The sequence below is a fragment of the Thermothielavioides terrestris genome, chromosome 5 (genome assembly GCF_000226115.1).
Source record: "Thermothielavioides terrestris NRRL 8126 chromosome 5, complete sequence".
Taxonomy (NCBI): domain Eukaryota; kingdom Fungi; phylum Ascomycota; class Sordariomycetes; order Sordariales; family Chaetomiaceae; genus Thermothielavioides; species Thermothielavioides terrestris.
The window spans coordinates 3,384,713-3,403,681 of record NC_016461.1 but is presented as its reverse complement, the minus strand read 5'-3'; the positions used below and the strand labels follow the sequence as shown (position 1 = coordinate 3,403,681).

Genomic DNA, 18,969 nt, shown 5'->3' with positions numbered 1-18,969 from the left:
AGGTTATGTTGCAGCCAACAAGGCCACCCACTTCATCTGCGGTGCTTTCTCGCCCTCTTGTCCAGCCTGCCTTCTTCCACCCAAGGGCTTTCCTCACTCGTTTCCTTTTCTTCTTAAAAGGCCCTGCACCCGACCCTTCCCACCATTCTTCAACTCCAGCCCGCCTTTTCTTCTGATTACTACCCCACGCCTTCTTTTCCCTCTCTTCTACCCTCACTCCAACCACACACTCTCTCCTCCATTTGCCCGGCCAAGGTTGCCGGGCGATTTCTCAAGCAACACCCTCAGTTTATTCCCTGCCTCGCTCGACCTGGCGCAATCGCTCCTTGGTTAACATCACGCGAGGTTCCGTACACAGACCCGACTTCCTCATTCTTAGCCACTTACGCATCACCGCGCCGAGAAGAAGCCCGTCAATCGCTGCGAAGGAATGCCAAGTCACCGACCTTGAGCAAACACTCCCCCTCTCTACCGCAGCTCTGACTTCCAGGCCACTTCGGGCTGATATACGCCTGAGAAACCACTGCCCCGGTGCCTTGTTCGTGAGATCAAAAGCTCATCTTTTGCCAAGTCGCGTGGTTCCAGTGAGTATGACCCAGCATATTCCTGATTCGGTTCCCTCCTTTCTTTGATTCCGCTCATCATGGAGCTTGCTGCTCTTTCCCGCAACCCACAATGCAGCTATCATAAACTCAAATCTCTTGTGAGAGCTCGGGACTCGCTTGCCCGCTTTTCTTCCTCAGGTTATGCGTCTCGTGCAATACTGCTTGACATTTTCAGTCCCAGAATTCTCAGCCTTACTGTGTTTGATCCTATATCCCTGCCCTTTCTCTGTCACTGCGTGGCATTCTTGCTTGCCGCATGAATGTGTCCAGTATCGTATGAGACCAACAGTCCCTGGCTAACTGTCTTCCTCGATTCTTTTGGGCGACAGAATACGGTCATTCAAAACTACACCGAGCCCATCTTGCCGGAAAAAAAAGCCCTGGGAACGTTTCCGGTTCGGCAGTTCCGCGCATGCCAACATCGTTGAGCAAGCCGTAAGCACCATACGCGAGCATCTTCGGCAATCTAGTACGGCGGCCCGGGGCCATTCTGTTTTGCCCTCTGCGGCCCTCTCGAGCCTCGGAGGCGAAAAGAGGATTAAGACGGAAACGTTTGACGCCGGAATGTCAGACGTGAAAGTCAAGGTTGAGGAGGGCAGCGACACCAATGGGCACGGCACGACGACGGCCAAGATCGTGATCGACTTGACCGGAGACTCAGAGGACGAAGCCCCGATCAAGCAAGAGGAACAGGCCGACCCCCATCTTCAGGACACGGACAGCGAGTATCTTGAGGACAGCGACCACGAGGAATCTGGTGACGACAGCCATCCCCGTAGCGGCCCCAGGAGGAAGCGTGCGGCGCAGGACCAGCACCCGGGAGATGTTGAAATGATTCGCAACATTGAAGACGCTCAAGACATGCTCGACATGTTGAAACTCGAACAAAAGATGCTCAAAATGCGCCGAAAAAGCGACGGTCTCGACCGCGGAGGAGTCAAAAGGCTGAAAAGCCTGGACCAACGCATTTCCAGAGTGAAGAAGAGGATGCAAGGATTGGAGGCGCCTTCTCTTGGCGCCCAGCGGTCAAAGAAATCCAAAGGCAATGCATCTGTCAAAACCAGGGCCAGTGCAGCCATGGGCAACCCGGAAATGACAGCGGCAATGGCATCCGGGGTGACTGCGAAGAAGAGAAAGCCCGGAAATCAGATGGAGAAGGAGTCGTCTCAGAAGAAGGGCAAGCGAGGAACTGCGGTAAAACCCGGGCGCCGTGGCGGGAAGGCGGCGCGGGAGAGCGTGAAACTCATTCTGTCGATGCTTCGGTCTAATGACCTCATGGCGGACGCGCAGGAGATGGCGGATTTGCCAATCCTCCAAGGAATCGACGCCACGACGGTGAAGGACCAGAAAAAGCAGCTGCAGGAACTCTCTTCAAAGGCTTCAAAAAGTGACATGAAGCAGATGAGGGGAGACATGAAGATGCTTGGCGACGCTCGACGTTGGTTCCACCGTAAATACGACGTCTTGGGCGACAAGTATCTCATCAAAGGGATGAAGACACCCCTGCCAGCCTACCAGTTTGCGGCAGCGGGCTGGATGGTTGGAAGGGAAAAGTCGAGTGAAGCCCCTCAGGGAGGTCTGCTCGCGGACTCGATGGGCTTGGGCAAGACTGTCCAAACACTGGCTTGCATCTGCGGCAACCCCCCGTCCAAGGAGGACAAAAGCAAAGGGCTTATGACCACACTGGTTGTCGTGCCAGCTAGCGCCGTTCAACAATGGATCAACGAGATATTCAGGCATTGCGAGACCATTAAGGCTTGCCATTACAGGCTATCAGACGGCATGAATGACGAGGCGCGCGAGACATTTGATATCTGGTAAGAGCGGCCGCCTCCCTGTCATGGCGATGCATCTCGAGAGACGCGCTCACCAAGATCTTCAGGGTTACGAGCTACGAGGAGGTGCTGCGGCACTACCCCTCAGACAGCATAATCAAGGCCCGCGAGCAGAACAAGGGGCTGTCGGCCGACAAATGCGAGGAGTTGAGAGCAATGTATGCTGGCCCGCTGCTCCACAAGCAGTTCTACCGGGTTGTGCTCGATGAAGCCCACGGGATCAAGAGCCGTACGTCTCAGAGTGAGTCCCCTTCTTCCAGAAACAACCTCTTTTCCGGTAGTGGTTAAAACTGACGGCGATTCCAGGGACCAAGGCATGCGTCTCGCTTCAAACGAAGCACTCATGGGCTTTGACTGGGACTCCAGTTCAGAACAAGACGGCAGGTGAGCATGGAATGTGCCTGGAAGAGAGAATGGCAGCACTGAAGGAGCTTTCAGAAATCTTCCCTTACATGCAGTTCCTCAAAGTGCCACACTCCTCCAACTTTCTCGAGTTCAAAAGCAGGTATCTCAGGAACGACGGGAACGGAGAACTCGGCGCGCTTCTCCAGAAAACTATGCTCAAGAGGTAAGTTCCGGGCGACTAACGACCTAGGGAACCAAACGAGAAGCTTGGGAGGGAAAAAGCTGACAGCCATAACAGGACGATGGGCACCAAGTTCGTCGGTCATGCTCTCTTCGAGCTGCCACGGGCTCATGAGGCGCCACCGATCATGGTCAAACTCTCAGAGGAGGAGACCATCATATACAGGCATGGCCTGCTTCCTCAGTTTCTGGATTTGAATAATTGCTGACGCATCAATACCAGGAGGGTCGAAGACATAGTCAGAAGATTTGTCAGTGCCGATCTGCAAAACAACGCGAATTCGTCCGAGGACGACTTGATCCAGGGCGCCGCAGGGACTTCTAGCCCGGCCCAAGACAGACCGGGACCCTCCGAGTTCCACGATGGGCCGCAAGGCAAGAATTGGATGATCTTGGCCCTGAGGCTCCGTCAAGCCGCTTCTCACCCCTTCCTGCTGGAGCACCTCATGAAGACGGTCTTTGGCCTCGAGGACATCAAATGGCTGATTGAGCGTCTCAAGTCCATCCAAAACAAAACACCGTTCATTACACAGATCGGTCGATGGTGTGAGGAGCAGCTGCAACTCCGGCAGGGCCCTGAACTAGCTCATCAGACCGCGACCACGGGGACGGATCGGCTCGATTTCACCGGGAAATTTGACATGGTTCCGCACCTGGAACGCGTCATGAAGGAGATGGAAGGCACCAACCAGAATCTCTGCCGAAGATGTGGCTCTATCCCGGACGATGGTTTCGCTCCAGAGGTAAGGCTGTCAGATCATTGCACAGCGCTCCAAGATTCCACACACCCGCCGTGCCAGAGCTGACACGGCCGCCTGTTTAGTGCGGACATTCCTGGTGTCAGGATTGCATCGACTCCCTTCTGGCGGCAGACCCGGCAGCTGGGCGCAAGCGGCAAGGCTGCCAGCACTGCGACACATTGATCAGGAACATAAGAAAGTCGAGAGACCGCAGCCGGATGAGTCGCCCTGCTGAGACCGCCGGTAAGGCGGGCTGCAGTTGGAAAAGCCGACTCCCTTTGATGAGGCCGAGGGGAAGGGGAGACGATGTGAATCGCATCCAACCGCAAAACGACAAAAGGTCCGGGTTTCTTGAGGCCAGCGACATGAAGCTCGCCGACACCCTGCCCCAAAGCGCAAAGACCACCGTTCTCCAGAACATCGTCTTGGAGTGGTGCGACCTCTACCCAGGTGACAAAATCATCGGTAAGGACCAGACAGCTCCAGCCTTCTCTTGTGTCAGTGCTAACAAGCGCTCTCAAATCTCACCAGTATTCACCGAGTTCGTCTTGCTGGGCCGCCTCGTTGGGCGGATGCTCCAGGACCACGATATCGATTTTCTTTACTACTTTGGCAGCATGTCCCACAGCGAGAAGAACAAGGCGGTGAACGACTTCGCCAATAACGAGAATATTCGGGTCCTGGTAAGTCATCATCAGTCATCCTCTGCTCCCCGTCTTGACCTGACGGGTGAGGCGTGGGTGCCCTCCTATGGGGTGATATCCGTCCCGACTGACCGCCACGTCCAGATCGCATCGATCAAGTGCGGCGGACAGGCGCTGAACCTCACCTGCGCCAACCGCGTCATCATTCTCGACCACTGGTGGAACTCGGCCGTCGAGCAGCAGGCCTTCGGCCGCGTCTACCGCATGGGCCAGACGAAGGAGACGTACTTCGCCCGGATCATGGCCAAGAACACGATCGACGAGCGGCTGGTCCAGATCCAGAAGGACAAGCTGAAAATGATCTCTCAAACCATCGAGGACCACGATTCGTCCAAAAACGCCATCAGCTTCGAGGAACTTGTTTCGCTCTTCGGACGCCCCGTGCGCGACAAGTCGGGCAGGATCATCGGCATCGAGCCGGACTACGACGATGAGGTGGACGAAGACGAGGATGGAGATCTGGAGAAGGACGTGGACGTGGACGACAGCGGGGACGAGTCTAGCGGTTGGGATTCGTCTCGTGAATGAAACTTTGGGAAAGACAGGAGGGTGGATGTGGAGGCATGGATATAGCTCGGCTCAGCCCCCAGCCCCCCGCCGCGCCGGCGGAGATCGGGGCCATTTGCTTGGGCCTAAGTTGCTTTCCATCACAAGTATCATCAACGCCTAGCAACTTAGCCATTAGGTTAGCGACCAGCATAACTCCGATAGGCAGGACTTCAAATGCCAAAGCTCACGTCCTTACATTCCGAGACTGCTTTCGCAATCACCCCACAGCCTTTCTCCCCAAACAAACCCCAACAGCAACCCATAAATTAACTGGAAGCACAGCACAACCGCAAGTCCAACTCGCATGCTCTTGCTGTAAACCATCTGCCAATCCGTTCCACCATGGATTTGATCAGAAACCTTCCCCGTCCAACAGTACTTCGGCCCGAGCAACGGTCCAGTACGGCGCTCCAAATCCTTCACTGTCCATAAACGTGACACTCGTTTGCAACTAACTCCAACCAAACAAACAAACCTGGCCCACTTTCAAAATCGCTCTTCGCTATATGCAATAAAACATTGCCTACCCTGCCTATCGCTCCCACTTACCTAAGGTACCTATGGCTTGTACGCACCCTACGACACCCACAGTTACGCACCACTGCGGCACCCACAGTTGGTTATGGCTAAAGAGGTCCCGCCAAGACTAATTTCGGAGACTGCGGCTTACAAGTATTTACAATCGCCACGGGGTAAGCGGGGCCACGACGGGGCCTCGACGACTTCGAGCAACATCAATAACAAACAATCGTAAAGACTCGTTACAACAACTTTACGAAACCTTAACCAAATCGAAAAAAAAGAAAACGAAGTTAACCTTTACCCTAACCTTGACCCTCACCCTAACTATAACCCTTACCCTAACTAGCGGGGGGCTAGCGCCGCCCTCCGTACCCCCGGCGAACTAACCTGTGGCTAACCCATAGCGATAGTGCAAACCCCTTGGCGGTCTTGGCGGGGTATTGACGCTATAAAAACATTGCCGACAATTGGCCGAAATTGGTCTTGGCGGGACCTCTTTAGCTATTAGCCCCACAGTTGCGTACCCTATAGCACCCACAGTTACGTACCCTGTGGCACCCACAGTTACGTACCCTGCGGCACCCACAGTTACGTACCCTGCGGCACCCACAGTTACGTACCCTGCGGCACCCACAGTTACGTACCCTGCGGTACCCACAGTTGCGTACCCTGCGGCACCCACTGTTGCGTACCCTGCGGCACCCACAGTTATGTACCCTGCGGCAGCCACAGTGTGCACCTGCCTGCGGCAGCCACAGTTGTGCACCCTGCCTGCGGCAGCCACAGTTGTGCACCCTGCCTGCGGTAGCCACAGTTGTGCACCCTGCCTGCGGCAGCCACAGTTGTGCACCCTACCTGCGGCAGCCACAGTTGTATACCCTGCCTGTGGCTTATATACGCCCTGCCTATAGCTCTTAGAGGTATTGCAAGGTGTAAAGTAGCTTAAATATCTTTAATTGCATAGAGCGAGGGGCGATTGTATAGAGCGAGAGGCGATTCTTAAAATCGGATTGCAGCGAGGTAAGCTAGTTGCTATAGCGATTGTTCGGCTAGCGGCTAGAGGTTATAGAGGTCCTACCAAGACTAATTTCGGCTAATTGTCGGCAATGTTTTTACGCCGTTAGTACATCGCTAAGATCGCTAAGGGGTTTACACCATCGCTAAAGGTTAGTTCGCCGGGGGTACGGGGGGCGGCGCTAGCCCCCCGCTAGTTAGGGTGAGGGTTAATGGTTAGGGTAAGGGTCAAGGTTAGGGTACGGGTTAACTTCGTTTTCTTTTTTTTCGATTTAGTTGAAGTTTCGCGAAGTTGTTTTTATAAGTCTTCGCGGTTTTGCATTGTTGATGTTGCTTGAAGTCGTCGCGGCCCCGCTTACCCCGTGGCGATTGTAATACCTGTAAGTGGCAACCTCCGAAATTAGTCTTGGCGGGACCTCTATAACCACGACCAAATAACGCTGCGCGCGAGTTAGATGTAAGACGGAGCAACTATGTTGCCGGCCCTATGAAAGCTATCGAAGTGAGCGCTTGGCAACCTTATCGATTTAACAAATCCGTGCAAAGCCCCTGGAGAGCCTCCGCTTGAAGGGAGCGGATCCATGCTTCTTGCAGGCGGCATGTTCCTGGATTTGACCAGCTTCCTCGTGCGAGATGGTTGATCTCTCCGTTGGAGAGGTCTCGGGCCTCATCGCGGCTGGTGTTTTTATACGTATGTCATGCAAAACACCATGAGGCCTATTTCATCATCGTGAAAAGTCCTTCTGACTGTGAGCGTGCCGGTGCCGTTATGCAGTGCAGCTCGTGCTATCGGGTCGCCTTCCCAGCGGCATTGGTTGGGTTTGTCGGCGACGAGAATACAGTGGTCACTTGGTAAGCCACTCATCCGACAGACGCGAAGTTCTGGGACAGGAGCATGCGTGCTCACAACTGCCAGGTCGGTGCTGGGCCGCTTACTCCAGTCTTCACCCTGGCCGACTCTGTTGCAAACCGATTCAGCGGCGCGACATGGCGTGCGGCGACGGGTCAGCTATGGCCTGCTGTTGCAGACAGCGATCGTGACGCTGGTGTCGGTGGCTGCCATCGTCACTCCACTGGGGTTGTACCAGACAGTTGAGCCGGCAGGCAGTCAGGATCTCGAGGCGTTCCAGTTCGTGAAGGATGACTCGCCGTTTGGCTACGGGACGCCCGCGCGGATGGTGGCACCTTTCACCAGAAGCTGCGGCGAGGATGCCTGTCCCGGCTCGTCGATGAACCAAACGTGCGTCCAGCAGGGGCTGCTGCTAAATTGCACCGATGTCGTTTACGACCGGTCCATTCCCGACATCTGGATGTCCACATTCACGGACGGGGCGCGCCAGGTGAATCAGTCCGTCTCCAGCATCTTCGACATCCAGTGGCGGACCCAGGTCAACGCATCCGACGCTTTCGGTTCCCAGGGGTGGTATGTGAAGTCCGGCTACCGTCAGATTGGCATCTTGATCCTTGATCCGGGCATCCATCTGGTAGATGGCCTTATTGTCGATGCCCAGACCGGGGGCATCGGCTTCCGCAACCACACGACTCCGGCTCCCGTGCACGAATACGGGAGCACGTGGACCGAGGACATCCTATTCATTGAACCAGACACGCAATGCGTCGACCTGAACGTCACGTTCGACTTCTATCTCACGCAGAATAACACGTCTCGTCTCGCCCCAAGGAATCTATCTCTCACGGACCGCGGCGGCTTCTCCCAGCTGGCCCGCAAAAGCCCGGACCTGTCGGTTCCTGTCGACGGCAACGGACAGGGACCTCTGGACTTGAGGGAGCGCGCCTACAAGGCAGCCTGGGCGAACAACTTCTTCACCCTTGCCTACTTCAACGCGACCGGCCCTGACCCGTCGAACATCACGCGCTTCGATGTGACGCCAGGTATGAAGTTCAACTCGTCCGGTTCCGCCATGAACAGCTCCGGTGAAGTGACCAGCGCCACCTTTTTTATCGACTATCAGTCCATCAGGTCCACTCTCTTCTACGGAGACTATCTAGACTTTTCTGGAAGCCCGACAGAGCGCAATGCGTCAGCATCCAACGCAACCGGCAATCCGTTCGGGATCAGTCTGTCAGACTTCGTCGCCATCTGTAAGCAACAAGCGCCCTTCTTTTGATCCCATCAACAACACCATTCTAACAGACTCAGCCGAGATTTGCGCCGGCAGCTTTAGTTCCAGCCCTGCCAACATCAACAGCAGCATGGTCGGGTGCGGGCTCGTCTACGGCGCCGCCCGCCGCACCGACGGAGGGTCCGAGTTCAGTCCGCAGCCCGGCTCGCAGTGGTCAATCCCCGTCTACAGCTGCGCCGCCTCCGTCCACGCGACCATCCGCACTGTCACATTCAAGTACAACGGCACTGGTCTCGCCGCCCTCAACGTCACCGCAGCGACGCCGAAAAGCTACGCCTCGCCCTCCGACATCCCCCTCTGGGCTGTCGAGGACATGCATACCACGACGCTCGCATCCGCCCAGCCCCTCTGGGGCCTCCTCGGGCCCGCCAACGCCACAATTCCTCCTGCCCTCGCCAAGAACCTCACCACGGTGCAGCAACCCACCCTCCGCCTGCCGGGCACCCTCAACCCCGACTTACTCCTGATCAACGGGCCGGACTACATCCCGGCCAAGGAGGGCCAGAACCTGCCGGGAGTGGACTTCTACGCGCAGGCGCTGCAGAACGCATTCGCCATCACGCGCCCCGGCGCCGTCGGCTACGAGGGTTACGCCGACTACTCGGGCCTGACCAGCCTGGCGCTGTACACCAAGTGGCGCTACCTGTCGGCGACCGCCGCCGGCGCGGCGCAGATCATCAACCTCGTGTGGACCGACATCGCGGCCAACTCGGTCGTCGGCACCCGCGGGTGGACGACCGCAACCACTTCCACTTCCACCACCTCCTCATCCGATACCAACACCGACACCAACAACACCTCAACCGTCAAAGTCCCCGTCACCCCCTACACGCGCCGCGTGCGCTACCGCCTGCCCTACGCGGTGCCCGCGATCCTCGTCCTGGCGCTGAGCGCCGCCGTGCTGGCCACCGCGGCGGTGCTGCTCGCGCTGGGCCGCACGGGCGCGGGCAAGATGCGCCGCCTGCTCGACGCCACCTCGGCGGGGCGCATCATGGGCGGGTTCCTGTGGGGCGGCAAGGAGGGCGTCGCTGCTGCTGCTGCTGTTGCTGGGGAGAGAAAGGTTAAGACGGACGAGTGGGTGCGGACGGTGGGGAAGAGGGCTGTTTCTGTCCGGATTGTGAATGCGGCGGCGGGTGGCAGTGGGGAGGAGGACAATGGGGAGGGGGATAATGGTGGGAATGAGAAGGGGCGGAAGCAGTTGGTCATTAGGGCGGTGCCCGGGGAGGGTGAGCTCGGGGAGGAGGGTCGGTTGATGGGGAGGCTTTGAACGGGTTGATACCTCTGGCTTGTCTCGGAGCGAGCGCAGTAGAGACCCTCTGTGGACAGGGAGGGGGGTTCTCTTCGGCTGTATGATACCTGATTCTAGGTAAATATAGTTGTAACAGTCCCGTATTATGAGCCAGTTGCTCGTCGTCAGTGTCGCTGTGTCCGGCATTCAGGTTGCCCTTCCATTCGGGCACGCCGGGGGGCATGGTGGCGTAGTCGCGCTCGGCGTTCTGGTTGGCGATGTCGCTGGGCCCCCGAGGAAGAAGAAGACGGGCTTTCGGAAGCGCTGGGCAGCCGGGCAGTTGGACAGCAAAGCGGAGCTTTAGATGCCGACGCCCTGCACATGCGCGCCCCAGATCTGCGCGTGCTCCTCAATGTCGCCGCAGCTCCAGCCGGCGGCCGTGATGCGACCGGCGCTGCTTTCATGTTTACGGGCTGGGACAGCCCGATTTGCCGTCGATGCTTGCGAGGAAGGCAGGAATCGGATGACATAGGGGTCAGATGCCGGCACAGTCGGAAGCGCTCAACCCCGGACTCGGTCCGGAGCGGATAGATGCGCGGTTCGGCACCCGCATTCCGGTACGCCGGGCCACCGACACCGTGACTCTATGCAATTGTGTAAACGTTATGATGAATCAACTAAATGCAGGGGTCTGCGGGCTGGCGCGGACGCCGGATGGTGTCACAAGAAGGCGGCCGCCAGCCGGAATACGCAGCAAGAGGTTTCAGAGGCATTTGCTGCTGCTGAAGAAGCGCGCATTACTGCGGTACACACTGAACAAGCAATTACACCAGCCCATCAGAACACGCAGACCCCGGCTGAGGGTTGATGCAATCAGATCCTCCGAGATCATGGCTTTATCGAGGGCTTATCTCCGTTCCCACTGCCCCTGGGGTCCGATAAGCTCCATTCACCACGGTCAAGCTAACCTTAAACCTCGCTTGTTATCGCGGGGTGCAAGATAACCGCAGTGGCACGAAGGCGGGGCAGGGCCCCAGCTTTTTCGCCTGCCCGACAGGTCGGGCAACTCCTCCGACCTGGTGTGACCTCAGCCAAGTCCCGCACTTCCCTGCTCATGGCATCCTCATCATAGCACGCCGGCCACAAGCAGTCAAGATCTTCACAACAGGACCAGCATGCCAACATTGTTCCATCTTCCTGCCAACCAAGCGACGTCACACATGCTTGCCGCGGTTCCGCTCACGCACGTCAGCACGGAGTTCCCCTTCTCCAGTGGTCGTGATGCCGCAGCGGCGGCAATGCCCCTGGGCGCGGCGTGGGGGAAGTGCTCCGCTCCCGCATGGTTCGACGTGGTGCACCGGCCGAGGGGAACCTCCAGATAACTAAATACAGCTGATAGCCCCGAGAGTGGGCACAGGCTAGTGCGCCTCAGCGAAACTCTCGCACTACCTACGTTCTAGTCCATGCCCGGTCGAGACCGTCTGGCCGTTTATCTCGCGCCAAGCCAAACCATCCCAGTTCCACCGCGGTGTTCGACCCGACGCGCACCCGATTCTGCGGTAGCGAGCTTGCCATTCTTAATCGCATGGTCCCTCCTGCGCAATCCTTCAAACGTTTGGCGGTGCGTCATCTTGTAGGGAGCCCGGAAGGCCATCCTCGACAGATGCCGCGAGAGGCAATTCTCTATGTTCAATTGACTACCCTCATCGAGTGTCCGGACGTCCGGTGAATCGGTGAATTCCTGAATTCACCCACTCAACAATCAACAACCATGTCGCGGAAACCCAACGCTCTTCGCCGCCTGGCCGGCGCGCTGGCCGTCGAGTCGGAGCCGGGTCTGACCAACGCCCAGCTGATGGTGCGCACGCCGTCCAGGTTGAGATTGTTTACAGCGCCGTCGTGGTCGCCACGACGGCGCCTTCGCCGATCCGTCATCCGGGTTTGGCCGCTGACCTGGCGTTCATGATCTCAGTTGACGAACCACGATCTCAAACCCGTCGAGCCCGAGCGGCGCCAATGGGGCGCCTGGAACTTCGTCGGGTTCTGGATCGCCGACTCCTTCAACATCAATACCTGGATGATCTCGTCCTCCATGATCGTGGCCGGCCTGTCGTGGTGGCAGTCGTGGCTGTGCGTCTGGATCGGCTACGCCATTGCCGGCTGCTTCATCTGCCTTACCGGTCGCATCGGCGCCGTCTACCACATCGGTTTCCCCGTCGCCAGCAGGGCGTCTTTCGGGATCTGGGGCAGTCTCTGGCCCGTTCTCAACCGCGCCGCCATGGGTGCGTGACCCTCCCTGCCCCGTCTTTGCGAGAATGTGCGATGTGCCCTGACTAACAGTCCGGTAGCATGTGTCTGGTACGGCGTACAAGCGTACATTGGCGGACACTGCGTCTATCTGATGATCCGGGCCATTTGGACGAGCTGGGTAATTAAGCAGCTTCGCAGCCTCGAAAAACCACACAGCCGCTGACCTTCCGAACTAGGACCGTGACAAGATCCCCGACACCTTCTCGGAAAGCTCCGGCACAACGACGGCCGACTACGCCTCGTTTTTCATCTTTTGGTTCTGCTCGCTGCCCGCCATCTGGTTCCCCGTCCACAAGATCCGCCACCTGTTCACCGTCAAGGCCTACTTCGTGCCGTGCGCCGGCATTGCCTTCCTCATCTGGGCCGTCGTCCGCGCCGGCGGGGTCGGCCCCATCGTCCGCCAACCCGCCACCATCGAGGGCAGCGAGCTGGCCTGGGAGTTCGTCAAGGGCGTGATGAGCTCCATCGCCAACTTCGCGACGCTGATCGTCAACGACCCGGACTTCTCGCGGTTCGCCACTAAGCCGCGCGACGCGCTCTGGTCGCAGCTGTTCACCATCCCGATCGGCTTCGCGCTGACCTCCTTCATCGGCATCATCGTGTCGTCCTCGTCGTCGGTCATCTACGGCGGCGATCCGATCTGGGACCCGCTGGACCTGCTGGAGCGCTTCGTGGCCGACGGCGGCTCGGCGGCGCGCTTCGGCGTCTTCGTCATCGCGCTCGCTTTCGCGCTCGCCCAGCTCGGCACCAACATCGCCGCCAACTCCGTCTCGGCCGGCACCGACATGACCGCCCTGCTGCCGCGCTACCTGTCCATCCGCCGCGGCGGCTACGTCTGCGCCGCCGTCGGCCTCGCCATGTGCCCCTACACCCTGCTCACCTCCAGCAACATGTTCACCACCTATCTGTCCGCCTACAGCGTCTTCCTGTCCTCCATCGCCGGCGTCATCTTCGCCGACTACTACCTCGTCCGCCGCGGCTACCTCGAGGTCAAGGAGCTGTACGACGCCCGCCGCTCCGGGCCGTATTACTTTACGTTCGGCATCCACTGGCGCGCGTACGCGGCGTACCTCGGCGGCATCGTGGTGAACGTGGTGGGCTTTGCCGGCGCCGTGGGCACGGAGGTGCCGATCGGCGCGACGTACGTGTACAACCTGAACTTCTTCTGCGGGTACATCGTCTCGGCGGGCATGTACTGGGGGTTGTGCAAGCTGTTTCCTGTTCCGGCGACGAGCGACCGGTGGATGGAGGTCGGGGATGAGATTGACGATATCAGGCTGGCGTATGACAATCAGAGCTCGAGTCTGGAGGAGGAAGGGGTCGGCAGTGCGAAGGGTAAGGGATTTGAAGAGGCCGGGAAAACGGTCTAGAGATGGTGGTTTTTGTTGTACGGATACCCCAGATATAGTGATGACGAGCTGCCACTTGGAACGAGATTCAATTTTCGCGAGGTGGCGTTCCATATAGACTCGGCTTATACCTCTACAGGTTTCTGCTTGAAGCAGTGACGGTCCGGAGTCACAAGTTGTAAAGGCCCTAGCTGCCTTATTGCCGACAATGAGAGTTCCCCTGAAAACCAACGTCCATTTTTTTTTTTTTTTTTTTTTTTTTTTTTTTTTTTTAAAGGTGCTCCGTAATTATACCTCCCCTCTTCCCAAAACGCGCACCTCACTCAGCCAACACACTCCTATCAATCCACCCCACACCCCCTTCCCCCACAAACACATCCACAGGCCTCCGATACGGCGCAACCTCCCGATCACTCAACACCCTCGTGACGTTACTGGCCCGCTCCGCCGTGGCGTTGTACCCAGGCCCGTACGCGTGCCAGGTGGCCATGAACGTACTCGCGTTGACGCGCGGGTCGCCGGCCTGCCAGACGACGTAGCCGTCGGGGCGCACGCTGGGGTCGAGGAAGCTGCGCATGAAGACGCTGCGGTGCAGCGCGTTCCAGGGGCGGCCGAGCGCGCACCGGCCGGCGAGCTGGGGGGCCACCGAGGCGTTGGCCGCGATCGCCTGCGAGGCGTCGATGTAGATGCCGTACTTGTTGCGCGCGAACGGGTCGGCGCTCGTGTTGGTGCCCTTCCACGCCGTGATGCCGCCGCCGCAGCTGCGCAGGAGGAGCGTGCTGCGCGACAGGTAGCCCGTGCCGAAGCCGTAGAGGAAGTCGGTTTGGCCTGCGATGATGGTGTCGTGGAAGTAGGCGTTGCCGAGCTTGCCGATGTAGAGCTGGGTGGGGGTTGTTAGTGTTTAGTCGGTCCTGGTGCTCTGAGCGCAGATAGTGGGTGAGGCATGAGTGCGAGGGCGCTCACCGTGTCCTGCCAGCTGTACAGCCCGCAGCTGTAGAACCCTGCGTTTGCACGGCTGACGCCGACCGCATGGGCCGGACCGTCCGAGTAGGGCGCGTACTCGTTGCGGAAGTCGATGTTGTAGGCCCGGAAGTCGGTGCAGCCGAACGGCGTGTCGTCGGGCACGGGAAAGCCGGTAGGGCCGGAGCCAGTCAGCGTGGCGTTCAGGGTCGGGCCGATGGTTAACACCCCCGTGTACACGTTGTCAGGGTAGCGCGAGTTGGTGTTGGCCGCGTTCCACCAAATCTGCACGTCGTTCTGCCGGCCGGGTGCCGTGGTGGTGTCCACGTCGGCGTAGGACTCGCCCCTCAGAGGCCGCCGCGACATGCCCAGCAGCGTCAGTGGCGCGTGGCGCGTCACATTGAGCTGCTCCGTGTAGTTACCGGGAGCAATCAGGATGAAACCCGGGCCGGTGCCGTTGCCGAGGTAGTCGATGGCGGCCTGCACGGTGGTGAAGTTGGCCCGCTTGTCGGTAGCCGAGACGTACAGCGTCCCCGGAGGGCATCCCGCTGTGGGAGGGTGCGTATTGCTTTGGCACAGCGCGTAGGTTTTGGCCGGCTTGGCCGGGGAGAAGCATAGCCCCCCGGAGAACAGGAGGGAAGTCACGAGCGCAACGAGCCAGGGGCGTAACATCTTGGCTGGCATCGTAGAATCGAGACGCAGCCGTCAATCGACTGTCTGGAGTGGCTTGTTCTTCTACTTGTACTTCCTCGTCATCTGTTCTCCGAATATCTACCTATGGTGCAGGCCCAGCCTGACAACATGAACCTCTTCTTGCGGCCCGGCGCAAGGGGTTGTGGACAACGTCGAGCTAGCGGGGCGCGTCATTCCGTTGCATCGTGCACTCCATGCCGAGCTATTTTTCCACCAAAGAAGCGGCCCCGGTGAGATCGCTGCCCGCATTCCCCCTTGCAGTTCCCCAGCTTTTAGTGCAGCTTGAGCTCCCCGGAAAAGCTGCGGTCCCTGGTCCCTGTTCCAGCACCACCCGAGTTAAGCTGTTTGGTGGATCGCGGGGAAAGGGGAACGTCCCGGGTGCAGATGGACGGAAAAATCTGGTAACAGCACCTAGTAGGCGCAGATCGAACTAACGGGATCAACGCTGGCCGGTGCCTACACTACATACAAGTGTCGGTTGACTGCGATAGAGTCAGGAAAGCCTTGCGGTTCTGCGCCAACCTGAGTGTAGTACCTCGAGACGGTCCTCGCCCCATGATCTGGAAGACACGCAGCGTCCAGAACATCCCAAGGTAGGTAAGGTAGGTAGGTAGATACGAAGCAGCCAGTACCCGAGACCAGCGGGAAGTTAAAATGTTTGTATGTTGACGATACACCAACAGCTGCGTGAAAATAACCACACAATTGCATCCTCTTGGAGACCTTGATGAAGTATCGCTGTTGAGCGAGCGTCGCGAGGGGAAAAGGAGAAGAGTTGAAAGTCTGGCAGCAAGCGAAACCGAAAACAATTAGAGGGGAACCCTAACCCTTGCCAGGCTTGGTCATGTCCCGCCTCAAAGCGAGACCCCTGCCTGGTGGGGCAAACGCCATGGCAGAATCGCTCTCCGCCAAAAATTTCCGGACAGGGCACTGTCGAAGTCCAGCCGGGCCTTCGCGACGCTGCGCTGCGTTTCTAACAAACCAACGGTTTTGGCGCCAGAGGTAACATGGCGGCTGGCAGCGCCAAATCCGGTCCCGCGAACCGCAGTAAACAAATACCGAAAAAGGCCGAATCGAAATCGCTGAAGAGGAAGCGCGAGCAGGAGGACCTGGGCAAGCTCCGAGACGCCATCAGCCAGCTCGTGAGTACCTGCCCACAATCGATTTAGATTATTGGCACTCTTGGACCTCCTTGCCGATCTGTGCTTGTTCTCATGCCTTCTTCTCAACGTCTTCTTAACGCGTGCACTCTAGGACCCCAAATCGTCCGAAATCACAAAGTTCTCCGACCTCCCCCTCTGCGAAGCCACCTCGGCCGGCCTGCGCGCTTCCCACTTCGAAGTCCTGACCGATGTGCAACGGGCTGCCATCCCCCTAGCCCTCAAGGGCCGCGATGTCCTCGGCGCCGCCAAGACCGGCAGCGGCAAGACTCTCGCCTTCCTCGTCCCTGTCCTCGAGAAGCTCTTCCACGCCCAATGGACCGAGTACGACGGGCTCGGCGCCCTCATCATCAGCCCGACCCGCGAGCTGGCCGTCCAGATCTTCGAGGTGCTGCGCAAGATCGGGCGGAACCACTACTTCTCGGCTGGCTTGGTTATTGGCGGCAAGAGTCTGAAAGAGGAGGCCGAGCGGCTGGGGCGCATGAACATCCTCGTGTGCACGCCCGGCCGCATGCTGCAGCATCTTGACCAGACGGCCGGTTTCGACGTCAACAACCTCCAAATACTGGTGCTGGACGAGGCCGACCGTATCATGGACATGGGATTTCAGTCTGCGGTAGACGCATTGGTGGAGCACCTCCCCAAGACAAGGCAGACCCTCCTCTTCTCCGCCACCCAAAGCAAGCGGGTCTCCGATCTGGCGCGCCTGAGCTTGAAGGACCCAGAGTATGTCTCGGTCCATGAAGCAGCGCCAACCGCCACCCCGGCGGCCCTCCAGCAATCCTACATCGTCACGCCCCTGGCCGAGAAGCTCGATACACTGTGGGGCTTCTTGCGGGCGAACCTTAAGAGCAAGATCATTGTCTTCCTCTCGTCCGGCAAGCAGGTGCGCTTTGTCTACGAGAGTTTCAAGCGGATGCAGCCCGGCATCCCTCTACTGCACCTTCACGGCCGGCAGAAGCAGGTGGCGCGCATGGAGATTACATCACGTTTTGCCTCGGCAAAGTACTCGTGTCTCTTCGCGACGGACGTTGTGGCCAGAGGCGTAGACTTCCCGGCCGTTGACTGGGTTATCCAAGTCGATTGTCCCGAGGACGCGGACACGTATATCCACCGCGTCGGCCGAACAGCCCGGTACGAGAGCAAGGGCCGCGCGGTGCTGTTCCTCGAGCCGAGCGAGGAGGGTTTCCTCAAGCGACTCGAACACAAGAAGGTGCCGATCCAGAAAGTCAATGTCCGCGAAAAGAAGAAGAAGAGCATCAAGAACGAGCTGCAAAGCCTCTGTTTCCAATCTGCCGACGTGAAGTATCTCGGCCAGAAAGCGTTTATCTCGTACACCCGCTCCATCTACCTCCAAAAGGACAAGGAGGTCTTCAAGTTCGACGAGCTCGACTTCGACGGCTTCGCCGAGTCGCTCGGCCTCCCCGGCACGCCGCAGATCAAATTCCAGAAGGGCGAAGATGTCAAGCGCCTGAAGAACGCCTCGCGCGCCGCCGCCATCTCCAGCGGCTCCGACACCGACTCGGACGGCGGAGGCGGCAAGCGCAAGAAGGACCAGGTGCGCACCAAGTACCAGAAGATGGCCGAGCGCCAGAACCAGGACGTCCTGTCCTCGCACTACCGCAAGCTCCTCGGCGAGGACCAAGCGGGCTCCGACGGCGACGACGAGGCCGACTTCCTCTCCGTCAAGCGCGTCCTCGAAGACGACGCACAAATCGACGCCGCCGCCGGCACCACCACCAACAACAACACCAACTCCTCCGAACCAAAAGTCGTCAAACTCGGCTCCTCCTCCACCCTAGTGATCGACTCGCGCCGGCGCGAGAAGCTCCTGCGCTCCAAGAAGAAGCTGGCCAAGTACATGGACCGGGGCAGCAAGCTGGTGTTCGACGACGAGGGCGTGGCGCACCCGGTCTACGAGCTGCAGGGCGAGGCCGACTTCGCGCAGGAGGGCCCCGCCGAGCAGCTGCGGCGCGAGTTCGTCGAGGCCGAGATGGCGCGCGTCCGCGAGGCCGACGTCGCCGACAAGCAGGCCGCCCGGCAGCGGCTGCGGGAGAAGCGCGAGCGGCGCAAGGCGCGGGAGCGCGGGGAGGAGCTGGAGCGCCGTGGTGTGGCGCAGCTGCCGCAGTTGGATGTTGCGGATGAGCAGCTGCCGGAGGGGGAGGATCCGCTTGCGCTGCTGCGGTCGTTGCCCATTGCTGGTGCTGGTGCTGGTGGTGGGAGTGGGGACGAGGATGATGAGGTTGAGGAGGAACGGGAGCCGCCGAGGAAGAAGGCCCGGAAGTGGTTCCAGGATGGGGAGAGTGAGGAGGAGGGCGGCGAGAAAGCGGGCAGGAAGGCGAAGGAGAAGAAGAAGGGTGGGAAGAAGGTCATTGAGATGGATCACGAGCCGGATAATCTGGAAGATCTGGAGGCGTTGGCGGCTGGGTTATTGGAGGATTAGTCCATGTGTGGAGTGGGTATGCATGATAGATACCTGGGTCCGGAAGCAGCAATGTAATGTTCTGCAGAGGATCGTTTACCCAGGGGGTGATGCACTGAGCATTGGGTGGGCGCGGACTTGCAACGCGC

General features: G+C 58.9%; 6 protein-coding genes across 6 annotated transcripts; 4 read left to right on the top strand and 2 right to left on the bottom strand.

The window, feature by feature from the left end:
* Positions 1–1,169: 1,169 nt before the first annotated feature.
* On the top strand, positions 1,170–4,997 carry THITE_156710 (uncharacterized protein; the record flags this gene model as incomplete). The annotated part of the gene is made up of 9 exons (XM_003657013.1): positions 1,170–2,422; positions 2,488–2,681; positions 2,747–2,824; positions 2,879–3,008; positions 3,084–3,209; positions 3,249–3,768; positions 3,870–4,230; positions 4,297–4,448; positions 4,554–4,997. 9 exons carry the CDS (start codon positions 1,170–1,172, stop codon positions 4,995–4,997), a joined length of 3,258 nt encoding a protein of 1,085 aa, XP_003657061.1.
* Positions 4,998–7,187: 2,190 nt separating this feature from the next.
* Positions 7,188–9,965, top strand: THITE_2057805 (uncharacterized protein; the record flags this gene model as incomplete). The annotated part of the gene is made up of 4 exons (XM_003657012.1): positions 7,188–7,249; positions 7,335–7,406; positions 7,471–8,657; positions 8,716–9,965. 4 exons carry the CDS (start codon positions 7,188–7,190, stop codon positions 9,963–9,965), a joined length of 2,571 nt encoding a protein of 856 aa, XP_003657060.1.
* Positions 9,966–10,286: 321 nt separating this feature from the next.
* THITE_2092229 (uncharacterized protein) lies at positions 10,287–10,539 on the bottom strand (the record flags this gene model as incomplete). Its single annotated transcript, XM_003657011.1, has 2 exons — positions 10,287–10,399; positions 10,476–10,539. The coding sequence occupies 2 exons, from the start codon at positions 10,537–10,539 to the stop codon at positions 10,287–10,289; spliced, it is 177 nt and encodes a 58-aa protein (XP_003657059.1).
* A 1,013-nt stretch (positions 10,540–11,552) lies between these two features.
* On the top strand, positions 11,553–13,802 carry THITE_2122425 (uncharacterized protein). The gene is made up of 4 exons (XM_003657010.1): positions 11,553–11,784; positions 11,899–12,208; positions 12,275–12,354; positions 12,413–13,802. The coding sequence occupies exons 1-4, from the start codon at positions 11,698–11,700 to the stop codon at positions 13,604–13,606; spliced, it is 1,671 nt and encodes a 556-aa protein (XP_003657058.1). The 5' UTR covers positions 11,553–11,697; the 3' UTR covers positions 13,607–13,802.
* Positions 13,803–13,904: 102 nt separating this feature from the next.
* On the bottom strand, positions 13,905–15,229 carry THITE_122544 (carbohydrate esterase family 8 protein; the record flags this gene model as incomplete). Its single annotated transcript, XM_003657009.1, has 3 exons — positions 13,905–14,465; positions 14,549–15,142; positions 15,191–15,229. 3 exons carry the CDS (start codon positions 15,227–15,229, stop codon positions 13,905–13,907), a joined length of 1,194 nt encoding a protein of 397 aa, XP_003657057.1.
* A 910-nt stretch (positions 15,230–16,139) lies between these two features.
* Positions 16,140–18,969, top strand: THITE_2122420 (uncharacterized protein). The gene is made up of 2 exons (XM_003657008.1): positions 16,140–16,380; positions 16,493–18,969. The coding sequence occupies exons 1-2, from the start codon at positions 16,246–16,248 to the stop codon at positions 18,839–18,841; spliced, it is 2,484 nt and encodes an 827-aa protein (XP_003657056.1). The 5' UTR covers positions 16,140–16,245; the 3' UTR covers positions 18,842–18,969.

Excerpts from the sequence above, each read along its gene's own strand:
- THITE_2122425 (XM_003657010.1), top strand. The coding sequence starts at position 11,698 with ATGTCGCGGAAACCCAACGCTCTTCGCCGCCTGGCCGGCGCGCTGGCC. Across the intron at positions 12,209-12,274 it reads TCTCAACCGCGCCGCCATGG|CATGTGTCTGGTACGGCGTA; the intron begins GTGCGTGACCCT and ends ACAGTCCGGTAG. Across the intron at positions 12,355-12,412 it reads GGGCCATTTGGACGAGCTGG|GACCGTGACAAGATCCCCGA; the intron begins GTAATTAAGCAG and ends CTTCCGAACTAG.
- THITE_2122420 (XM_003657008.1), top strand. The coding sequence starts at position 16,246 with ATGGCGGCTGGCAGCGCCAAATCCGGTCCCGCGAACCGCAGTAAACAA. Across the intron at positions 16,381-16,492 it reads GAGACGCCATCAGCCAGCTC|GACCCCAAATCGTCCGAAAT; the intron begins GTGAGTACCTGC and ends CGTGCACTCTAG.